We start from the raw sequence: 21,503 nt of genomic DNA, 5'->3' as shown, positions 1-21,503 counted from the left end.
TCATAAATGGGTTGGTAATTCTTTGGTACTTGTTAAATACTTTTGAAAAGCTTACACATATTATGTGAGTTATTTTCATATTGTTGTTATTGTCATTTCGTATCTTACTGAACAGTTTATTAAATTGGATTAACGAACTTCGCTCCTGACGGAAATCTCCCGATCACTAAATTATTTTTTATTTGAAAATAATATTATTAGATAGGCATATTTTTAAAGATATATAAAGGTATAGTCTTACATTAAATAACAAAGCGATCGGAAATTAATATGATAAGATAGGTATAAATTATATTATAAGATAGGTATAAATTATATTATAAGATAGATATATTTTTTATCATCGGAATCCGAATAATAAAACTATTAAAATAACTTGTCGTATTATTTCTACTCTTCTACCCGATACTTTTCATTCACTGCATAAAAATCATTAATTTCAGTCGTTCTCTGTTAAGTTTAAGATCTGTACGAATTATCTCTTGGTACGAGCTGCTTCTCTGTACGCCACATTTGTTAGGAAGTTAGAAAAATAGACTATAATAATAAATATATCCCACTGATGTAATTATTATTGAAAATTAACCTTTACATAATAAAAATTAAAATTTGGTAAGCAAATGTCTGTAATGACTCCAAATATAAATTTGAATGCGTTCAACCGTCCCGATAACAAAAGATCTTATTACAAACTTTACGTTCAAATCATTATATTGTAAGAAAAAAATATCATCAATACCGTAAAATTTAACTTGTCGTTTGAGGGAGTCATAGAAGCTGAATATGGCAATATAACGCTCAGGTTAGCTAACATAACGGCTAGAGGTAAAATAACTGTGAACGCACTGAACTCACTAAAGAGGCGAAACTGCGTAAAAATTGAAATTTAGTGTAAGGATGAAACGTTCAGTGAGATTTGACATAAGTTTGAAATAGTCGTAGATAGAGTATTAGACTATAGAAACATTATTTACAAAATGGCGACGAAGTCGAAGTATAATCCCGCTAAGTTTGAAAGCGAACAGTTGCATATAGAGATTTAGAGAGGATTGCCATAGAGGATTTCCGCTAGGTATCTCCGTTTTTACATGATTATAGCAGTCATCTGTCAAACTATTAATCACTGCGCGTTTCATACAATCGCTTTTTTCTTAGAGACTCGTTAGAGTAATAATTACTGTTGACTCTGAGGAGCAAGGAACATATTTACTCTAGGGAGGAGACTAGAGAGTTTCGCTCTCGTAGACTTTAGAGCAAAGAGTAGGTATAATAATATATAGGGAACTTTAGTGTAAAAGTGTTCTGTGGTTTCGCTAGGCTGTGGGAGTTGTGTGGGACTTGGGAGTGTAGGGAGAAGATTCAAAAAAGTTTTGCTTTAATTTTCTGGTGTCCAATTATTCAAATAAATATCATTCTACAACATTGGCATATTGAATATTTATATCCGTAAAATCGCAAGTATAATTGGACAATTTCACATTTCATTGCATCGTTTTAAATTGTACACTGTTATTGTATTGAATAACATTAAAAAATAAACATGGCAACCGGCGAAATTCAATCACAGGAATATCAACAAAGAAGATGGCTTAATATTAGAAAAGTTTTGGAAAGGTCTGGGCCATTTTGCCATCCAGACTTTGAACCATCTGCTGAAATACTTGACTTTTTGATGAATTCTTGTAAAATTTTAATAGTGGGGGCTGGAGGTCTAGGTTGTGAATTACTTAAAGATTTAGCATTGATGGGCTTCAAAAAGATTCATATAATTGATATGGATACCATAGAATTGTCTAATCTCAATAGACAGTTCTTGTTCAGGAAAACGGATATTGGTTTGTCAAAAGCAAAATGTGCTGTAGAATTTGTGAATAAAAGGTATTAAATTTCCGGACTATTATCATAGTATAGTAACATCTACAAAAAAATATAGTTATTACTGGTAACATAAAGTTCAGTAGTGATAATAAGTAATTTAATGTTGCAAGTGACTAATCACTCCTAGGAGTAGCTTCAAAAATAATCTACACAACACATCTGAGCCTGCTTGATCAAGCAACAGGGGAATGGATTGAATCATGAATGGAATAAATTTAGTATTTGCAAATAACAATTTTTGTTGACAAGGTTGCTAATACTTACCTACCTACATGCAGTCAGCAAGAATGTGCAGGCAATGATAAGAAATCGGGAGGATAAGGAAAGTCTTTCAATATTGCAATTGTACTGGCGAGTAGTGAGAGTATTTCCAACCATGATACAGAAAAATAAGTGTTCTTTGCAATAATACTAACTGCCATAAAAGACTTTCTTTTATTTTAGTAAAATCAAATAATATGACAATACTGAGTAGTATGTAGTTAAATTCTGCTAGTTTTGAGAGATTTTAATATTGAGTTGTATTATACATAGCCTTTGATAGTAGAAAATAATTTTTTCAGTTCTTGTTTGACTTTAGCTAAACTTAACCATTGTATGATTTCAACCTTGCTTTATACCTTTTATGGAAGAGACAGGTGAATTAATTATTAATAACATGCAGTTAAAGTGATGACTTTCACAACTTTTTTACAATAAACAAATGTAGAGTATTGATGGTTCATCAACACATTTAGTGTGAACGAAACTAGATTGTTCATTTTATTTCTTCAACTAGTCAATCAACCAGTTCAAATCTGGGACTGTATACCTTAGATGGTCTATTATGAGTTTATGTTGCGCTTGCAAGACAGAATGACCGAATCAACTGTATTGGCTGGTTGCAACCACTGTGGTTAAAATAGACTTTATTAATTATTAATGATGACTTTATTTGAATTTTATGTAAATTGTAAGCCTAAACAGAATGTAAATTGTAACCTAAGAATTTGTTCAGATTAAATTAATAACCTTAGTTTAAAATTTACTTTCTGGCTTAAACATATGATAAACGAAATCCTTGGTTATGTCTGTGATAGTATAAGAAAGAACTAGTCCAATAGAAATATGTGAACCGTCTACACATTGTCGACGGGTTGATTGAACTGGTTCGTTCATTCAACACCCATTGCTTATGTAGTGGGAATTAGGTATTATTATATCACATTCATTACCTTTTACCATAATATATACATAAATGAGTGTGATTTAAGTATAAATTTTTATTATGTTTATATAATGTTTTTTCCCAAATGCTGTGCATTTTGTTATCCTATTCACTTCTAGATGGATTTTATATAACATTGGGGCAGTTTTATTACTTAAGGAGGGTAGTTATAATGTAATATTACATTCAGATCCTTTAATTTCCAGGATACCAGGTTGTGAGGCTATTGCTCACCACTGTGCTATACAAGATATGGATGATGGTTTTTATAGACAATTTCATATTGTAGTCTGTGGTCTTGACTCAATTATTGCAAGGAGATGGTTAAATGGAATGCTAATGTCTCTATTACAATATAATGATGACAGTAAGATAATGATTTATTATGAACTACATATTATAATACATATATTATGAATACTATAAAAAAAAAACAGAATTTAAATGATTCAACATACAATGTCATGCAATACAGCAGCTTTGTTTCAAAATCATAATTACTTTGTGACCATGTCATTATATGAAACACCTAGAACCTAATAAACAAGAGAGCATAGTTATCAATGATCAAAGCCTTCACTTTACAGGCTTCTCATGTGCAGGCTTAATTAAGCTTTAATTGACCTATTTAAAGCAATTCAAATATTTTTATTCAAAATAGAATTCAAAATCAAGTATTGAATGTCAAAAACTACCATGCATTTGAAATAGTATGCCTCAGACCTGAGAAGAACGGGCACAAGAAACTCAGCAGGCTACAATAAAATTTATAATTAAATAGCATGAGGGTGTTCACTCCATTGTCAGTCTTTGGTTTCACTTGTATAATCAGTTATAGTAACCTTTAGGACAAACATTTTTAACAATTCTTTTGAATTTGGTAACACATTTTTTGTAACATTATGATTGACACAGTTTCTAGCAAATTTGTTAATGTGCTTATGAACATAAAGAACATTATCAAGAATATATTGAGATGCAACAGTCAAAATTTTTATTTCTTTAAATTTTCCTCTTAATGATTCTCGGTTATAAATAGCATGAATAACCCTCTTCTGCACAAGGATGGTATTCATATCGACTGCACTGTGCCATTAAAAATATATCATACAACATAATACCGTGAAAATAACTGAAGTAAACTTGTGGCACAACATCTGTGTCAGTTAATATCTAATTTTTATAACCTGATTATGTCCTGGGCTTGTTCAAACTGATTTTAAGGGTGCAAGAACCAAGTGATGATGTGTGAGAATGAATTATGTTTATTTCAATTTTGCTAACATATTGTTGTTTATTTCAGGGAGCTTAGACCAATCTAGTGTAATACCATTGGTTGATGGTGGAACCGAGGGATTTAAAGGAAATGCAAGAGTTATTCTTCCAGGAATGAGTGCATGTATTGAATGCACACTTGACTTCTATCCACCACAAAAAACATTTCCTTTATGTACCATTGCAAATACACCAAGGTATTATAATGATCTAATTATCTATTTAATAATGGTGGGTTTTTAATGTACTTACAACTTGGAGAGTAACTTCTAACTGCCAAACATAATAATAAGTTTTTTTTTTTATGGAATAAGGAGGACAAACGAGCGTACGGGTCACCTGGTGCTAAGTGATCACCGCCGCCCACATTCTCTTGCAACACCAGAGGAATCACAAGAGTGTTGCCGGCCTTTAAGGAAGGAAGAAGTTTATGATCGGAGTAAACCATTTGTTTTAGATAGGGTTTATGCATTTAATTGCTTTTCCCATATATTTATTGTGAATCCAGGAACAGTTGGCTCAGTTAGTAGGACGCTCGGACAGTACCCTAGAGGTGTGGATTGTTCATTACTTTTTAAGTTACATACTGTGTTAGGTAGGCACAGAAGATGTTAGCTTATAATTAACAGGTGCTCTTATCCTAACCCATAAGGCATGCAAACTTATAGTGGAATACATAGTCAGTTCACATTTTAATTTCTGTAACAAGTATAAACTGTACTATACTAAAAAAAGATATACATCCCAAGCAAACTTAAATTAACATAAATCATACAATAGTTATTATTTCATAGACTTATTCATTTTAATTTATAATATAATGTCATTAGCTACACAATGATGAGTTCAGTTGAAGTTAATTTTTATTATTTACTATTTTATTGTCAAGAAAATCTTTCAATGAGTAATATGCTTTTTTCATCAAGTAAGATTTGAGTGACTTTTTAAAGTAGAATATATTTTCGCGCTTCATATTGTCAGGTAACTTATTGTAAATTGTTGGTCCCATGCAAAAGATGCTGTTCCGATACAACTCTGTTCTGGACTTCAAAGGTCGTAATTTGTTGTCGTTTCGTTTCGAAATTAGGGTTTCATAGTTATTGATATTATTTTACCATAACTGCTACTTCATAAATATATATTGATGGCATGCTAAGAATATTTAATTTAATAAAGTGAGGTTTACATGATTCAGTTGCTTTTAGTGAACAGACAGATCTGACACATTTCTTTTGAGCTTTGAATACTTCATAGATCCCTGGAGCATTATCCCAGAATAGTATCCCATATCTCCGAGTGCTGTCTACATACGCATGATATGCTGCTAACACCACAGTCATATCAACTACTTTCTTTTTTTTTTTTTTTATGGAATAGGAGGACAAACGAGCGTACGGGTCACCTGTTGTTAAGTGATCACCGCCGCCCACAATCTCTTGCAACACCAGAGGAATCACAGGAGCGTTGCCGGCCTTTAAGGAAGGTGTACGCGCTTTTTTTGAAGGTACCCATGTCGTATCGTCCCTGAAACACCGCACAAGGAAGCTCATTCCACAGCTTTGTAGTACGTGGAAGAAAGCTCCTTGGAAACCGCACTGTGGAGGACCGCCACACATCCAGATGGTGAGGATGATATCCTAACTTCTTCAGCATATGTAGAGCAAATGTGAATCTATTTAGTTTTTTAATGACATAATCTATGTGTGTTCTCCATGACAGATTGTGGTCAAGATAAATGCCCAAGAATTTTGTGGACTTCTCTTCATTTATCGCTTTACCGTCATAATTTATATTTAATCCATAAGATTGTGTGTTTTGTAAGCAAATTTCGTCATGCATGTTTTATTATTTTTATTATTGTTATTTAGATTGATTTTTAGATTATTATAATTTAACCACTCTATTAGTTCGTTAAGCGAATTGTTTATGTAATTTTCATATGTTAATGGATTGTTGTCAATAAATATGGCAGTACTATTCTCTGCAAATAGGACCATTGGATCCTTAATAGTTTGAGGAAGGTCATTTATATAAATAAGAAAAAGCAGTGGTCCTAGAATACTGCCTTGGGGCACGCCAAATGTTGTTTTCTGGGGTTCTGTTAAATATTTCATTTTGGTTTTATTTATAAGATTTATTTTAGTTATATCTGTCTATTGTTGTCTACCTGATAAAAATGATTTAATTAAATGAAGAGCATTGTTTCTTATGCCATACATTTCTAATTTATTGATCAGTATTATATGGTCGACATAGTCAAAAGCTCTGGTCATGTCGATAAATATTGCTGTCACTCGTTTTTCTATTTTCTAAACTAGTCATTACAGCTTCCAAATAGTTATAAATTGCTTCATTGATAGACTTATTTTTCCTAAAGCCTACTTGCTCCTTAGTCAAAATATTAAATGTTTCAAAGTAAGAATACATGTTTTTGTTAATAATTTTTTCAAAAACTTTTGATAAGGTTGGAATCAAGGCGAAAGGCATGTAAAATTGCATATCCAGTTTGTCTTCTTTTTTAATAATTGGTTTTATTATTGTAAGTTTCATCTTACCTGGGTATATACCATATTCGATACACTGATTCATAATGTAACTTAATACTGGGGCTATTATGGTAGTGACATATGTTATAACTGTTGTATTTAGATCATCATATCCGTTACTATTTGTGTTTTTTAATTAATTTAATTTTTTTTTTTTTTTTTTTTATGGAATAGGAGGACAAACGAGCGTACGGGTTACCTGGTGTTAAGTGATCACCGCCGCCCACATTCTCTTGCAACACCAGAGGAATCACAAGAGCGTTGCCGGCCTTTAAGGAAGGTGTACGCGCTTTTTTTGAAGGTACCCATGTCGTATCGTCCCCGAAACACCGCACAAGGAAGCTCATTCCACAGCTTTGTAGTACGAGGGAGAAAGCTTCTTGAAAACCGCACTGTGGAAGACCGCCACACATCCAGATGGTGGGGATGATATCCTAACTTGTGGCGTGTCGTGCAATGGTGAAATTCGGCGGCAGGAATCAGGTTAAACAGCTCTTCGGAACACTCCCCGTGATAAATGCGGTAGAAGACACACAATGAAGCGACGTCTCTACGCATCGCCAAGTGATCCAGCCGTTCACAGAGCACTGAGTCCCCGACAATTCGAGCTGCTCTACGTTGCACGCGGTCAAATGGATCGAGCAGATACTGGGGTGCACCAGACCAGAGATGACAGCAATACTCCATGTGTGGCCGGACCTGCGCCTTGTAGAGCGCTAGAATGTGGGCCGGCTTGAAGTATTGCCGTGCTCTATTGATGACGCCCAGCTTCTTCGAAGCCAATTTGGCTTTGCCCTCCAGATGGCCACGGAATTGGCAATCGCTCGAGATTTCGAGACCCAGTATTCCGATACTAGGCGCGGCTTTAAGAGAAGTGTTCTCGAAGAGCGGTGATACGACAAATGGGGTTTTTTTAGTGGTAAACGCGCAAACTTGAGTCTTCTGGGGGTTAAATTGGACAAGGTTCAATTTACCCCATTCCGCGACCTTCACGAGAGAGGACTCGATAGAAGACACAAGTTTCTCCCGGCACTGGTCGACGATTTCCAAGGAGAGACCTGCATGGCCTGTGTATACGGCATCACCAGTGCTGTCATCTGCATAGCAATGCATGTTGGAGGTGTCCAACATATCATTGATATGTTGGACACATTGAAGAAACAGCGTAGGAGATAGCACACAGCCTTGGGGCACTCCAGCATTCACGGGCTTCGGGTTCGAGCAATATCCGTCGACAACGACCTGTATGCTACGCCCAGTGAGGAAGCTGGAGGTCCACTTGCACAAGCTCTCGGGAAGCCCAAATGATGGAAGTTTTGAGAGGAGCGCCTTGTGCCATACACGATCAAAGGCCTTCGCTATATCCAGGCTAACTGCCAGGCCTTCCCCCTTGCTTTCAATAGCCGCCGCCCATCTATGTGTTAGGTATACCAGAAGATCACCTGCCAACCGTCCATGGCGAAACCCGTACTGTCGGTCGTTGATCAACTGGTGACCCTCTAGGTATACTAAAAGCTGGTGGCTAATTATGCTCTCCATGATTTTGGAGAGCAGGGAGGTGATAGCAATAGGCCTGTAGTTCGCCGGATCCGAACTGTCTCCTTTTTTTTGGATCGGATGGACAAGGGCTGACTTCCATGAGTCAGGGACTACGCCTTTGGAATAAGAGTGCCGGAATAAACGCGTTAGCACCGGCGTCAACTCAGGGGCACACGTTCTAAGCACGATTGGAGAAATGCCATCCGGCCCGCTCGACTTCCTGACGTCCAACGAAAACAGAGCTCGCCTAACAGTTTTCTGTCTGAACTGTACTTCAGGCATAGAGCTCTGACACCGCGGGATGGTCGGCGGTGTTTTTCCGTTGTCGTCAAGAGTCGAGTTGGAGGCGAAAAGAGCGCACAGGAGCTCGGCTTTCTCTTTTGCCGTATGGGCCAGGGTGTCATTCCTCATGTGCAACGGCGGCATGGACGGCTGGTTGAAGTTACCAAGAGCAGCTTTTGACAACGACCAGAACTTGCGTGTTCCGGTCGGGTAACTGGAAAGCTGCTCGCCGATTTTGACGACGTGCTTAGACTTCGCACGGGCGATTTGCCGCTTAAAAAATCTGGAGGCACGGTTATATTTCCTCTTAAGAACTTTGCAGTTCGGATCCTTTGTGCCCAGCGCCGCAACCCAAGTTCGATACGCCTGTTTTTTGCAGTCAGATGCTGCTTTAACTGACGCATCGAACCAGGGCTGTGATCTGCCACCGATCGGTACTACAGAGCTTGGTATAAAAATATCCATGCCCTGCAGTATCACATCGCCTACTGCAATGGCGCAGGCACTAGGATCATCCGAAGAGAAACAAACCTTGCCCCAAGGGTAGAATGCAAAAAAGGAACGCATCCTATCCCAATCTGCTGACTTGTATTGCCAAACGCGGCGGGTCGCTGGTGGTCTGCGACGTTGGCGTCGGATAGGCACTACACTCCTGACCAGGCAATGGTCGGACGTTCCAAGAGGGGCGTCGACAACGACGTGGTAACCATCGGGATGTGTAGTCAGCAGAAGATCTAATAAGGACGGCATGTGGCTATCCACATCCGGGAGCCGCGTTGGCGACTCAACCAATTGGGACAGACCATACGCCAATGCAAAATTATGCACAGATCGCCCTGCGTAGTCTGTGGTACGTGATCCAAGCCATTCGGCATTGTGCCCGTTGAAATCACCCAAGACCACGATTTCAGCGGAGGGGATCTGTGCAAGCACGACGTCAATTGCAGCTTGAACGCAGCCCATGAGATGATCGGTTTCTGCGTTACCACTATGGGACCTGTAGACACACGCATAGATACGGACGCGGTCGTCTAAATCTACGCGGAGCCAGAGAGTAGACAGGTCCCTACCCTCAAAATTGCCGAGACGGCGACAGCAGATATCCTCCCTAACGTACACACATACCCCGGCATGAGGCAAAAAGTTGTGCTCAAATTTGTACCCGGGGTACGTTAAATATGACGTATCGCTAGGTCGAGATATCTGCGTCTCCGTAAGGAAACACAAGGCCGGCTGCGCCGTCTCAAGGTGGTGGTGGACGGCGATTAAATTGGAGTGAATTCCCCTGATATTGCAAAAGTCCACGTTGAGCGTGGAGCGGGGTGCCGTGGTGTTACTGCCTCGTTTGTCCTCGGTCATGCGCGGTTCTGTGCCCACCCCAGAATACGAAGGGCGGCCCGAGCGAGAGTGCTCGGGGAGGGATTCTCCGGCTCTGGTAGAGCTGGTACCCTCCTGGGGTAATATCTTTTTACGGACCGCTCTCATAATTTGTGGGGGGGGGGGGGGAAGGGATGGCCTCCGGTCCTCGACACTAACCTATGCGAAACATAGCGGCACTAGGCCGCTACTTCACACCGGTATTCTGTGCGAGTGTGGTAATTAACCCGGACGAGTCTGGCCCGATTGTGCTGACGTCATAAGACGGCAGCGTGACTCTCCCACTTCTAAAAAGCCCTTAGTCGCCTCTTACGACACCCATGGGCCTGGGACTCCCCTATTCTTTTTACGCCCCGGAGAAAGTACAGGGCAAAATTAATTTAATGACTTTATTGCACCCAGAATGTCATAGGAGCATGTTGGGTTAAAAAAAAGTGAGTTAGGTTGATGGTCTCTAGTGATGTATTTGGGGTTATCATTATAACCACTTTTTTGCAATTGTTGTTAATTTCATCTATAAAGAAATTGTTGAATGCCTGCGCTATCATTTGAGGATCAGTGACAATTTTTGATCCAATTCTAATGGCATCTATGTCTTCTCTAGAGATATTGTTCAAGGTACCGTTTATTATATTCCAAGTGGCTTTTGTTTTATTAGAGGATTTTTTTATTATATAGTTATTTTGAGACCTCTGTGTTAGTTTTATAATTGATATTAATCTTTTGGAATAAACCTTTAATTTAATTATATCTGATTTACATTTAGTTAATCTTGACATCCACATAGGCTTCCTTTTAATTTTAGAGCAGGTTCTTATACCCCTGGAGAGCCATCTGTGTCGCTTTGTTGAGGATATTTTTATTTTTACAATAGGGAAACATAAATTATAGAATAGTAATATCAAGTCTAAAAAAATATTGTAAGTATGCCAAATTTGGGTCATCAACTTATTCAGTCATATTATTTATTCATATTTTCAATCGAAAATTGCCGTTTATGAATGTACCAGTGGCTTAGAAGAATGCTTTTCTTAGTTGGAACTTGGACAACCCTCTGCAGTATGGTCAGATATGGCTAGTTCATATACCGAACTAGTACAGCCACATATAAGCTAAGCTGAGTATTTGAGGTCCAACATCAAAAGATAGTTATTATTTTGTTTTGTGACTTTTAGTATATTTTTTGTGGATGTGTTCAATATTTGCTACAAATTACAATATTAATATTAGAAATATCGGATAAGTCTTGTTCGGGGTGTCATACAGTAATTTTGTTATGAATTAGTGGACTGGTTCCTTTCTGCTAAGCTCTAGCCAATTATTCCTTTCCATATAATAAAATTTCCCAAGCTTAAGAAATATTCTATAAAATTATTAGGAGCTATAGGGACTTAGAAGTCGCCGTCGCAGTTATAATACACAAATAAAATTTTAAAACAAAATTTTATGAATGATGCGGGATTCGAACCCGCGACCGATTCGGGTTCCGTGCGAGGGCTCTCCGTCACTTGAAGGGCACTGAACGCCTGAGGTCGTGGGTTCGAGTCCCGCATCGTTCATAAAATTTTGTTTTTATGAATGTACCCATGTCATATCATCTTGGAACCACCGCAGAAGGAAAAAGAATATTTAACAAAAATGTCTTGAAATAAATAATAATAATAATAAAGCCTTTTATTCAACTTAAAACAAACAATACAATTTCTTATATCTAACTTATATAAAATCCAGGTAGTCTTCAGCTGTTTGCCAATTGGCATAGGCCTTCTCCAACCTTTTCCACTCCTTGCTGTCTTTGGCAACCCGGCTCCACTTTGTTGGTCATCTTTGGCGGGGTCTTCCCCTGTTTCTTATGCCATTCCTAGGATACCATTCTGTGACCTTTTTGTTCCACTTCTCCTTCCTTCCACTCATAAGCACAGCCCATTTCCATTTCAGTTTCCTGATATTTGTTCCTATGTCTCGAACCTTTGTGCTTTTCTTGATGTCTTCTAGCCTAATTCGACCTTTATTATTTTTGGATGATTTTGAGTTAATTAATATTTATTTTTGACTTAATAATGTCTGTAAATTAATAATTATTAATAAAGGACATCTATTTGCAGATTGCCGGAACATTGTGTTGAATATGTGAAAGTAATTCAATGGGCTAAGGAGAATCCTTGGGGAGAATCAACAGTTCTCGATGGAGACAATCCTCAGCATGTGGCTTGGGTGTACGAAAAGGCACAAGAGAGGGCTATGAAGCACGGAATAGCAAATGTTACATACAGACTTACTCAGGGTGTTTTGAAGAACATAATTCCGGCAGTTGCAAGCACAAATGCAGCCATTGCCGCAGCATGTGCTACGGAGGTAATTTTTTTTAAAGATTCGGTAGAAGATGACTAAATTTTTTTTTATGACAATAAGAACGAGACGAGCAGGTCGTTCAGCTGATGGTATTTGATGCAGCTTGCCCACTACAGTGCAGTGCCGCTTAGGATTCTTGTAAAACCCAAAAATTGTGATTGGCACTACAACAGACCATTCTTCGAATTTTTAAAATATATTCAAAAATGATCGTAAAGACTCGATAGCCAACTGGTATTTTTATATCCTCAAAATAATTCCACTTTGTGCATTGACAAAATTGTTTTTAATTTAAACGATAAATAGTCGCGCCAAAAAAGAAACCGCCATGGTCGTGACGTCATCATAACATAAAGAAACGTCAAATGTCCAGGGCAATTCTTATTAATTTTTATAAATATAAGAATGACCTTTCATAGTCCGTATCGTTGGTGTGTTGCTAAAAATATATTGTTTCTGTTATAGTGACGTCACAAAATGGCGTTCGGCATTTTCGGCCACGTGACATAAATATAACAAAACTATGATTTTAATTTAGATAATATAAATAATTCTCATGTTTTTGTAACACATTAGTATTGAATCCGTATTTCTTCTAAGGTAAAACCTCGCTAAATAACAAACTTTCAAAATTTAATTTTGATAGATGAAACTGGCCTATTGCTGACCATCTTGGGACATAAGATGTTAAGTCTCATTTGCTTAGTAATTTTACTAGCTACGGCACCCTGCAGACCGAAACACAATAACGCTTACAAATTACTGCTTCACGGCAGAAATATGCACCGTTGTGGTACCCATAATCTAGCCGGCATCCTGTGCAAATGAGCTTCCCACTGTTAGAAACTTGCATATTAGTATGATATCATAATATTATCTATGTGTAAAATTTAGTTCAAGTTAAGTCCTAAGTAATGGACTGATTATACGATGGGAATGGGAAAACCCGAAAAATCCCCTGGGATTTTCGAGGCTGATGGAAAATCTGAATTGAACTTCATCATTGTTTTCATTCAAACTATTAATTTAAAACAAAAATAACCATCAATTGTTCAAAACATGTTATTTAAATATGCATATTTAACTAATCTTCTAATATATAAAATTCTCGTGTCGCGGTATTTGTAGTTAAACTCCTCCGAAACGGCTGTACCGATTCTCATGAAATTTCATGTGCATATTGGGTAGGTCTGAGAATCGGACAACATCTATTTTTCATCCCCCTAAATGTTAAGAGTAGCACCCCAATTTTTTTTTTAAATTTTTAGATAAATTATTTATTTTTTTATGATACAACTTTAAAAATACATACAACTTCAAATTTTCACCCATCTACGATCAACACTTACTTTTGTATCGCGATTTTAATATCGGCAAAACAACGTTTGCTGGGTCAGCTAGTATATTATAAAAGGCACAACAAAGTGACTTCCCCTTAATAGAGACATTAAAAAATGTGTTAATGGTGTGTCCATTCTTAGTTTAATCTATCAAGCAGTTTAAGTTAAAGTAGAATTAGTTATTAGTCTAGGTTAAGGCACCAAAATTAAAGGAAAGACATTGTCAGACTCTCAATAGAACGGATTATTGAAATAGCCTGTGTTGAATTGGAGCAATTAATTATTATGAGACATAATAATTAATTGCTCCATATACAGACCACCCTCGGCACCATATGACAGTTTTGAAAATGTAATGGAGAAAGCTCTATCAATGATTTGTAATAAAAACAAAAAAAAAAATCATATGTGGAGACTTCAATGTAGATTTATTATTGGAAAATTCCTCTTTGTGCATCAAATTAAAAAGTTTGTTTCAATCATTTAACTGTAAAAATATATTTTTAGAACCTACTAGACTTACATCTTTTTCAGCAACATGCATAGACAATATTTTTACAGATTGTAATACAATAACTAATAAGTATATTATAAGTAAGCTTACTTCTGACCACTGTGGTCAGCAAGTACAATTTAAATTGCCTAGTATTACAAATAAATCTAAAGAAGAATGTACTGTAATAACAAAAACCACAAAACACTTTGAAATGTTCAAACATAACTTGATGTTAAAACTACCTTCACTTAAAGTATGTGAAAACCCTAATACACATTATAATGCATTTTTTAAAATTGTTAGTGAGGAATATAACTCAGTATTTACCCAAGACTATTTTTATAAATAAAAGGCCATGCTTTAGTGACTGGTCTACTGTAGGCATCCATAAAAGTAGAAAACGACTGTATGAATTATATAATGAGAAAAAATTTAACACAAGTGTTAAATTCATTAGTTATGTTAAAAACTATTCCAAAATATTTAAAATAGTATGTAGAACAGCTAAATCTCGTTTTTTAAGTGAAAAGATTAAGAATAGCAATGATAAAATAAAAACCACATGGAGCATTATTAATGCTGTGACAGGAAAGTCTAAATCACATAAGACTGATTATTGCCTACAATATAACGGGAAAACGGTTAAATCAGAAACTGAAATAGCTTCATTATTTGACAATTTCTCTTTGAATATCCCAATCTCAACAACTGAGTCCCTAAATTCTTCACCTCTACTAGCTGAAACTATGTTCAAAGAAAATGTCGAAGAATGTTCTAAATATTTTAAATTTCAATATGTGCACTATACTAAGGTCGTTAAAGTATTTAACTCTATAAAATGAAAAAATACAATTGACCTCTGGGGTCATTCTGTCAGTTTAATTAAAACTATAATCTCTGTCATAGCTCCACAATTAGCAATAATATTTAATAAATGTATTGACTGTGGTACCTTTCCTGATCTGATGAAATACAGTAAGACAATACCTGTTTATAAATCAGGTAATACTAGTGATCTCTCAAATTTTAGACCTATATCTGTATTGCCTGTTTTCAGTAAAATCTTTGAAAAACTTATTTTAAATCAAATGCAGACACACTTTAGTACATTGCTGACGTGTAAACAGTTTACGATTTACGAAAGGTTGCTCAACAACTGATGCGGGTGTTGAGCTTATTCATCATATCTATGATGCCTGGGAGGATTCAATGGATGCGCTCGGTGTTTTTTGTGATCTATCTAAGGCATTCGATTGCGTCCAACAAGAGACTCCCAGGAAATTACAACACTATGGCATCAGGAACAATGCGCTGACACTTATTAGTTCTTATTTAGAAAATATAATTCAGACTGTTGATATAAATGGAAAGCGCGCCCCTGGATCAACCATAAAAATGGGTGTCCCACAGGGTTCAATTCTTGGTCCATTTCTATTCTTGATCTATATAAATGATTTGCCATATGTTGTTAAGGATAATCATGAAATTGTTCTATTCGCTGATGACACATCCCTTTTATTTAAGATTAAAAGACGTGAATCAGTCTTGCATGATGTAAACAATGCTTTGTCCAAAATTGTTCATTGGTTCAATGCTAATAATTAGCTTTTGAATAGTAAGAAAAGTAAATGTATTAAATTCATAACCCCAAATGTCACTCATGTGAATTCAAATATACTTGTGAACGGGGAGTACTTGGAACTTGTATACACCACAGTTTTTTTGGGTATTACTTTAGACGCAAAACTCCAAAGGCGTCCACATATAGTTGGTTTGGCGAATAGACTTAGTTCTGCAGCATTTGCTGTAAGGAAAATTCGCCAGCTCACAAACGAAGACACGGCACGTGTCGTATATTTTAGTTATTTCCATACTGTTATGTCTTACGGTATATTACTGTGGGGACACGTTAGTGATATTCCAACGATTTTTGTGCTGCAGAAAAGAGCTGTTCGAGCAATCTACAATCTGTCCAGTAGACATTCGTTGAGAGATAAATTTAAGGAGATCAACATATTAACAGTACCATGTCAATACATATTTGAAAACCTAATATTTGTGCATAAAAATATAGATCGTTTTAAAAGAAACAGTGACATTCATAACTGCAACACTAGAAATAAACATAATCTTGCTCTGATTCACACAAGGCTAACGAAAATAGACAAATCATTCAGAGGACAATGTGTCCGTTTTTATAATAAAATCCCTGAAGAAATTTGCAAACTACAATTAAAAAAGTTTAAAATATTTGTTAAACAGAAACTTTTAAAAAAAGCTTATTATACAATTAAAGATTATATAACAGATAAAAGTGCATGGGATTAAATCAATGTAAATAATTTAGCAGTAGGACTGTATTATTCTATTATTTGTATATTTTCTTGACTTCAAAAAGTGATGCGGTTATCCTATTTTGAGAAATAAAGTATTTGAATTTGAAGGCAACATTGTAATAACTACATAATTATGTTCCCTTATTGGACCTAGTTATGCAGAAAACAGCCATGTGGGTAAAAGTACGAACAGAATTTACCAGTGGGAGGCTCCTTTGCACAGGATGCCTCCGGCTAGATTATGGATACCACAACGGCGCCTATTTCTGCTGTGAAGCAGTAAAGTGTAGACGTTACTGTGTTTCGGTCTGAAGGTCGCCGTAGCTAGTGAAATTACATGCATTGTAATGGGCAGGGCGCATCAATTACCATCAGCTGAACGTCCTGCTCGTCTCGTCCCTTATTTTCATAAAAAAAAAGAGTCTCTGGCTATATCACAACGTAGTAGGCTTTGCATAGGTCTCTTCCCGTGCCTCTCTATCATCCGCAACTTCGATCAAATTCCCGTTGGGATGGCAAATACCCCTCGGTCCCCTGATGTGCATAAGGGAGTTTGGTCGGGATGAGTGAGGGCAAAAATGTGAAATTATATACACCTATCCTTCGCCAACTAATGTAAACTTCTGTAAAATTCTGAAAATTTCGGGAATGATCTATAAAGTTCCAGAATGTGTGCAACTGATGTAATCAATCTATAAAGTTCTAAGACTTTCTGGAATGATCTAAAAATGTGTACAATTGATGAAATTGATGCGAAACGGTCTAGAAAATTATAAAAATTCCTGAAATAATCTGAGAAGTTCCAAAATGCGTGCAACTGATAATAATAATTAAACATGCGATGTTATTTAACCCGAGCAACGCCGGCCGGGTTTCGCTGCTAGTATTATTTTATGTTATAATATACCAACAGGTCTTCAAACTAGCTTCTTCATGTTGTGCAAATATGAATAACTACATGGTGTTCAACATGGCCGAGGGTGTGTACACATACACATTCAACGCTGAGAAACGTCCGGATTGTGTCGCTTGCAGTAATACGACACGTGTGATGGAAATTGAAGCGAACGCCACACTGCAAACTATATATGATAAATTATGTGATGATGTTGCATTCGCTATGAAGAGACCTGGTATGTACAATTTAACATCTTTTTCTAAGTCGTAAATTTGTAGCCTCAGCTAATAATAACTATCTATAAAAGGGGCAAATTTGCGCCTCACATGGGGTACTGTTCTCAACACTGGGTGGGCGCTCCCTAGTACCAGCTTCTTCCATTTGACCGCATACAACGAAGAGCGGCTCGAATCATCGACGATCAAGTCATCTCCGATCGGCTTAATTCTTTGGCGTTGAGTAGACATGTGGGTTCTCTCTGCATCTTCTACCGCATTTATCACGGGGAGTGCTCAGAGGAGCTGTTCGGGTTGATTCCAGCGTCCGAATTCCACCACCGGACATTACGTCAAAATACACCCGCATCACGTTGACGTCTGGCATTCCACAACCGCGCGTTTTTCAAGAAATTTCTTGCCTCGCACAGCCACATTGTTTGTGAGCTGTTTTCCCGAACCTTAAACGCTGGAAACGCATCTCTTGACACCTGTTGTTGCGGATGTCCATGGGCGGTTGCCTCATCACTCCCCATCCCATGAGCGTCATGTCCGTTTGCCCAGATTCTACATCGCTATACAAAGCAAAGGTTCGGCCACATATGGAGTATTGCTGTCATCTCTGTTGTGCCGCACCCCAGTATCAGCTCGATCCATTTGACCGCATGTACGCGCTTTTTTTGAAGGTACACATGTCGTATCGTCCCGGAAACATCGCACATGGAAGCTTATTCCACAGCTTGAAGTACGTGGAAGAAAAATCCGTGAAAACCGCACTGTTGGAACACCACACATCGAGATGGTGGGAATGATATCCTAATTTGTGGCCTGTCGTGTAAAGGTGGATTTTGACGGCAGGCTTTATTTTACCCTCCTTTTCAAAAAAAAAAATTGGATGTAATCAACCTTAAGAGCTTGAAGTCATTGTTTGTGTAAGGATGTTTCGTGAACACAATGGTCGTGATTAAATGTCGTGATTGATTGCTAATGAATTCTTTGTCATGTTAATTAAATCACTGCTGCTTTAGAAAAAACTTGCGCCCTGAGAGAGAAGAAACGGCATAAATCAAATAATCTTGTTAAGTATATGAATTGCTTTTTTGCATTACTGATGATAATTTTTGTTCTAGGTATAACTACTGTCATAAATGGTCGTAATAAAACACTATATATTTCGTCGATAAAAAGCATTGAAGAGAAGACGAGAGATAATTTGAAGAAGAGAATAACTGAGATAGGCTTATACAATGGCGCTGAAATTTTAGTAGCAGACGTGACAACTCCAAGCACTGTTACCATTAAATTGAAATTTTCCGAAAATTATGATGTTGATATGTCTCGGTAGATTTATATATTAATATCATAATGAAAGATGATATAATAAAATGTAAAGCAATCAGGGAAACTAAAAACAGAATTCCAACACACACTGTAATAAGTACAGACAGGGGCGTGCATTGGTTTTCCAGCGCGGTAGGCACTGGAAGCCTAACCTAGCCGTAGTTGCGCTTAACATTTAAAAATTAAGTTCCTCTTATAAAGATAAATATAAGTTCACTTAAGCGCAGGTCCGGCCTCACATGGAGTATTGCTGTCATCTCTGGTCTGGCGCACCCCAGTATCAGCTCGATCCATTTGAGCGCGTGCAACGCAGAGCAGCTCGAATTGTCGGGGACCTAGCGCTCTGTGAACGGCTGGATCACTTGGCGTTGCGTAGAGACGTCGAGAGTCGAGATTTATCACGGGGAGTGTTCCGAAGAGCTGTTCAACCTGATTCCTGCCGCCGAATTTCACCTTCTCACGACACGCCACATGTTACGATATCATCCTCACCATCTGGATGTGTGGCGGTCCTCCACAGTGAGGTTTTCAAGGAGCTTTCTTCCTCGTACTACGAAGCTGTGGAATGAGCTTCCTTGTGCGGTGTTTCCGGGACGATACGACATGGGTACCTTCAAGAAAAGCGCGTACACCTTCCTTAAAGGCCGGCAACGTTCTTGTGATTCCTCTGGTGTTGCAAGAGTGTCGGCGGCGGTGATCACTTAACACCAGGTGACCCGTACGCTCGTTTGGCCTCCTATTCCATAAATAAAAAAAACTAACATTTTTCTGCCGTTTTATTCAGGTTGTAAGTAATGTTTTGTGAATTTGCTTGTTGCTTCCTAGTTATAAGATAAAATATCCATTGGCACCTGAAGGCGAACGACTATTTCGCCACTGACTCATAAAGAGTCACATAGACATATCATTTGAGCGATAGCCGCAGTGGCATTTAGAATAGCCGTTGTTACTTGTTTCATTTTACTTCACATCACTCACGAATACCGGGTATTATTTACGAATAATAACACAAATTTAATGCAAAAGGATACGTACCTAATTTCTGTAAACAAACCGTATTTTCGCCACAATCGCGACACTGTAATTTCTCCATCATATTTATATTCCTTACACTAGTTACCTATTTTAAACACAAAACCTAACTATTAAGGAATTAAAATATAATGGAGGAATTCCAGTGTCGGGATTGTGGGTAACATACGATTTGTTTACATAAATTAGGTATGTATCCTTTTGCACAATTTTCGTTCGTAGATAAAATAAAAATTGTTTCTCTTTATAGACCAATGCAAAAATATTAGTTTAACTCAACAAAAAGGTAAAATTATGAGATATTTCAATACCAAGTATTACGAAAAATACACTTGGCTAGCTGGATGCCGCCATTCCAATTTCTTCCCCTGCTGTTTATTTTCTACAACGAAAACTGTGCGGAATAATACTGGTTACGGTGACTTGCATAATTTGACAAATCTTGCTAAAAACACGATCAATCTGACAGAACGGCAGAAAAATGTTGGTAAGTGAACTTATATTTATCCTTTTAACAGGAACTATTTTTTTTTAATATTAATCGCAAAAACGACTAGTTGGACTTCAAGTGCCTACCTGCTCACACTTGACACCGCTACACTAGCGTCACCTCTCAGACACCCGCTGCTCAATTCACGTGATTAGTTACAAAAATAAAAAAAAATATGAGATGTATTCAGATTTTCTTTCAGCAATGACTTTAAAACAACTATGAATTTTTGGATTTCAGATACCTTAGATATTTGCTTACTTATTAAAATATATATTTGAAAAAAGCGTTTCCGCTAATAAGTGTTTTGCCTCAAATATCAAATTATTATTATTACTTACAATCATTTGTTTTATTTTACACTGTAAATTGTGTACTAGATGGTGCTTGCGACTCGATCCCTTGGAAATTTTTATGTGTTGACCAAAATGTTATCTCTTGTTCTGTGAAAAAAATTAAAATTGGCAGTTGTAGATCTCTACAATCTTGAACTTGTAAGTTTTCAAAACTTAACTTAAGAACATTTAGTATTGAAAGTTTAAAATTTCTTGATGAAAAACAATTTAATTATTAATTTCCGTTTCTTTTAAAAATATTTTCAATAATTCACACTAATTGTGTGATTGTATATCATACGACACGATGACGCGAACTCACGAGATTTCACCCATCCAAAAAGTGTAAAAAATATTTATTTTATTTCTTTACCAAACAAAAACAGCAAGAAATCTGTCCCACAGGATACGTACATTTTTCCGGAGTCAAAAGAAGCCTTAATGTCCTATTCCCTACCATACTATATCTATGCCAAATTTCGGCGTCATTATGTAACAAATATCATTACAAAGGACATGGCCAATTTCTCTATAGACGTCGGCATAGTTATTGAATTTATTATA

The 21,503-nt window shown here is 37.0% G+C and overlaps 1 protein-coding gene across 2 annotated transcripts; it reads left to right on the top strand.

Moving 5' to 3' along the window:
- Positions 1-1,167: 1,167 nt before the first annotated feature.
- On the top strand, positions 1,168-20,947 carry LOC126965036 (NEDD8-activating enzyme E1 catalytic subunit). 2 transcript variants are annotated; one of them, XM_050808464.1, is made up of 6 exons: positions 1,168-1,260; positions 3,292-3,452; positions 4,389-4,557; positions 12,210-12,459; positions 17,542-17,761; positions 18,872-20,947. In XM_050808464.1, exons 2-6 carry the CDS (start codon positions 3,338-3,340, stop codon positions 19,084-19,086), a joined length of 969 nt encoding a protein of 322 aa, XP_050664421.1. In that variant the 5' UTR covers positions 1,168-1,260; positions 3,292-3,337; the 3' UTR covers positions 19,087-20,947. The 2 variants fall into 2 exon arrangements, with proteins under 2 accessions (XP_050664421.1, XP_050664420.1); XM_050808463.1 differs by lacking the exon at positions 1,168-1,260 and adding an exon at positions 1,319-1,878.
- Positions 20,948-21,503: the final 556 nt, after the last annotated feature.

The sequence above is a fragment of the Leptidea sinapis genome, chromosome 6 (genome assembly GCF_905404315.1).
Source record: "Leptidea sinapis chromosome 6, ilLepSina1.1, whole genome shotgun sequence".
NCBI classification, from domain to species: domain Eukaryota; kingdom Metazoa; phylum Arthropoda; class Insecta; order Lepidoptera; family Pieridae; genus Leptidea; species Leptidea sinapis.
The sequence above is the reverse complement of the archived record's forward strand: the minus strand, read 5'-3'. Positions and strand labels throughout refer to the sequence as shown.